The 1712-nt window shown below is 39.1% G+C and overlaps 1 protein-coding gene across 2 annotated transcripts in view; it reads left to right on the top strand.

Moving 5' to 3' along the window:
- The first annotated feature begins 647 nt into the window (after window positions 1-647).
- The window catches only part of LOC149776818 (uncharacterized), a 67632-nt gene continuing 66567 nt past the window's right edge, over window positions 648-1712 (top strand). The window contains exon 1 of one of the 2 annotated variants that reach the window (XM_089941532.1): window positions 648-671. Coding sequence is in view for 1 of the 2 variants with exons in the window: in XM_089941528.1 (XP_089797654.1) it covers window positions 834-862 (29 nt within the window). In the remaining variant the exon portion in view is untranslated. Of the gene's footprint in view, window positions 672-794; window positions 863-1712 lie in introns of those variants that run through there. The other variant, XM_089941528.1, reaches the window with a different exon arrangement.

The following is a 1712-nucleotide window of genomic DNA, read 5'->3' as shown; positions in this document are numbered from 1 at the left end:
AGAGTTTCGAATTAAAGAATTTGTGTTGCTATTTCAAAATATGTATATTAGATTGCGTTTACCACAATGGAGGATAGATACAACTTAAAAATAAAGGAAATATCATAGCCACACAGAAATTTATTTTAATTTCTTGATGAGAGTTTACTGGGAGAAGAATAAATAAATTTTGTACTGGAATGTCTTTTTATTTTTGCTAGTTGGAGGCCGAACACCTTATCCTTCCCACCGTCTGGTGTAGAAAATGCCAGATGCATTATTTGCCTTGATTTGCACATCAACTGATTTTGGAAACGCTGAGTCGACATCTTTCAGAACATATTTACACATGAAATCAGTGATGACTTAACCCGCGACATTATGCATTCAGAAGCCTTTGCTTCTTTATCAAGTACTCTTCCCACATTTGGAATTGAATCGATACAGAGGTTTAAAATAAATTGCGTCTTGATATTCGGCAAATCTTTTGACCAATCAAAGGACGATTTGTCCATCAAGATGGTAGCTGATAGGAAACATTTTTCGTCTGCTTCTACTTCATTGGATTTTAGGATGGTTAGGAACATTTAAAAATCAGTCACTTCTACTCTAGTTCAACAAACATATCTTTCTCTTAGAAACAGAGGGTTTCGAATACAGATAAGCCGTTGACTGTTGACACAAAGGACAAGGTGAGTGATACGCTGTTTGGTTTGGTGTTTTACAGCACAACGACACATGAAAACTATTTAGAACAGAGGCAATTGGAATAAAGTACTTCGCTTTGGGATGCAACACCTCGGATAATTTGACGGTAGGATTTGAACAAGCACCCGTTCGGTTACGAGACTAGCATGTTAACCGCTTTGCTGCTGCGGCTCAGGTAGGATGTTAATACCTTTGTCTGAATAATAGTAGGCTGAAACGTCTCATTCAAAGTTTCTCTACGACGAAATACAATTTTATTTCACGTTTTAAATTTGAAGCATAATCGAAATCATGTAAACACTTACAAATGACTGCCCGAATTATATCTCTTTAACTCAAGTAGCATGTAAAATATTTGTTTGACTACAGCGGACATCACAATAAAGCACTATGTTGAATCAGCTATTACAGTTCCATGATGTAAAATTGACAGGGGATGTATCTCTCATCAAAAAATTAAATCGTCACGTAAATTATTTGTCTAAAATTGCAGAAATGCCGTCAAGCGTCAGATGGTACGTTTCTGTTTCAAAAAAAGATTTATTGCAAAAAAAAGGCCGGGCCTACAATGTGCGGGGCCCCAAGGCAGCGAGCGATGAGCGGGACCCCAAGCAAAAATTGCATTGCGGAGTTGATTTCATGAAAGCGCGGGCCCAAGGCGGTTGCCTCGTTCGCCTTGCCCTAGGGCCGGGTCTGATTGCAAACAGCTTAGACCCCAAAATTCGTTTCCATAATGTTGCTGCAAATCTGGGTATGAGTTGATTGTTTTGAAACGGTAACAATGCGCAACAGCTCATCTGGATATATATTGTTGCAGTTGAGGGTATTTTTATTTTCGAGGGATTTAAAGACTCGTATAACACATTAGTCTATATTTCCTTTTGAGGAAATGGAGAAGCTAAGTGTCTTTACCAGGGACACATCGAGGGAGACGAACTGGGGTGACCTGGGTTAGAACCGGACCCGAGACCCCTGGATTACGATTCCACCACTCGAACAAAATGAGCTACCAGCAAATACTGTAA

Source organism: Sinohyriopsis cumingii, chromosome 18 (assembly GCF_028554795.1).
Source record: "Sinohyriopsis cumingii isolate HCF-2022 chromosome 18, ASM2855479v2, whole genome shotgun sequence".
NCBI lineage: Eukaryota > Metazoa > Mollusca > Bivalvia > Unionida > Unionidae > Sinohyriopsis > Sinohyriopsis cumingii.
The sequence above is the reverse complement of the archived record's forward strand: the minus strand, read 5'-3'. Positions and strand labels throughout refer to the sequence as shown.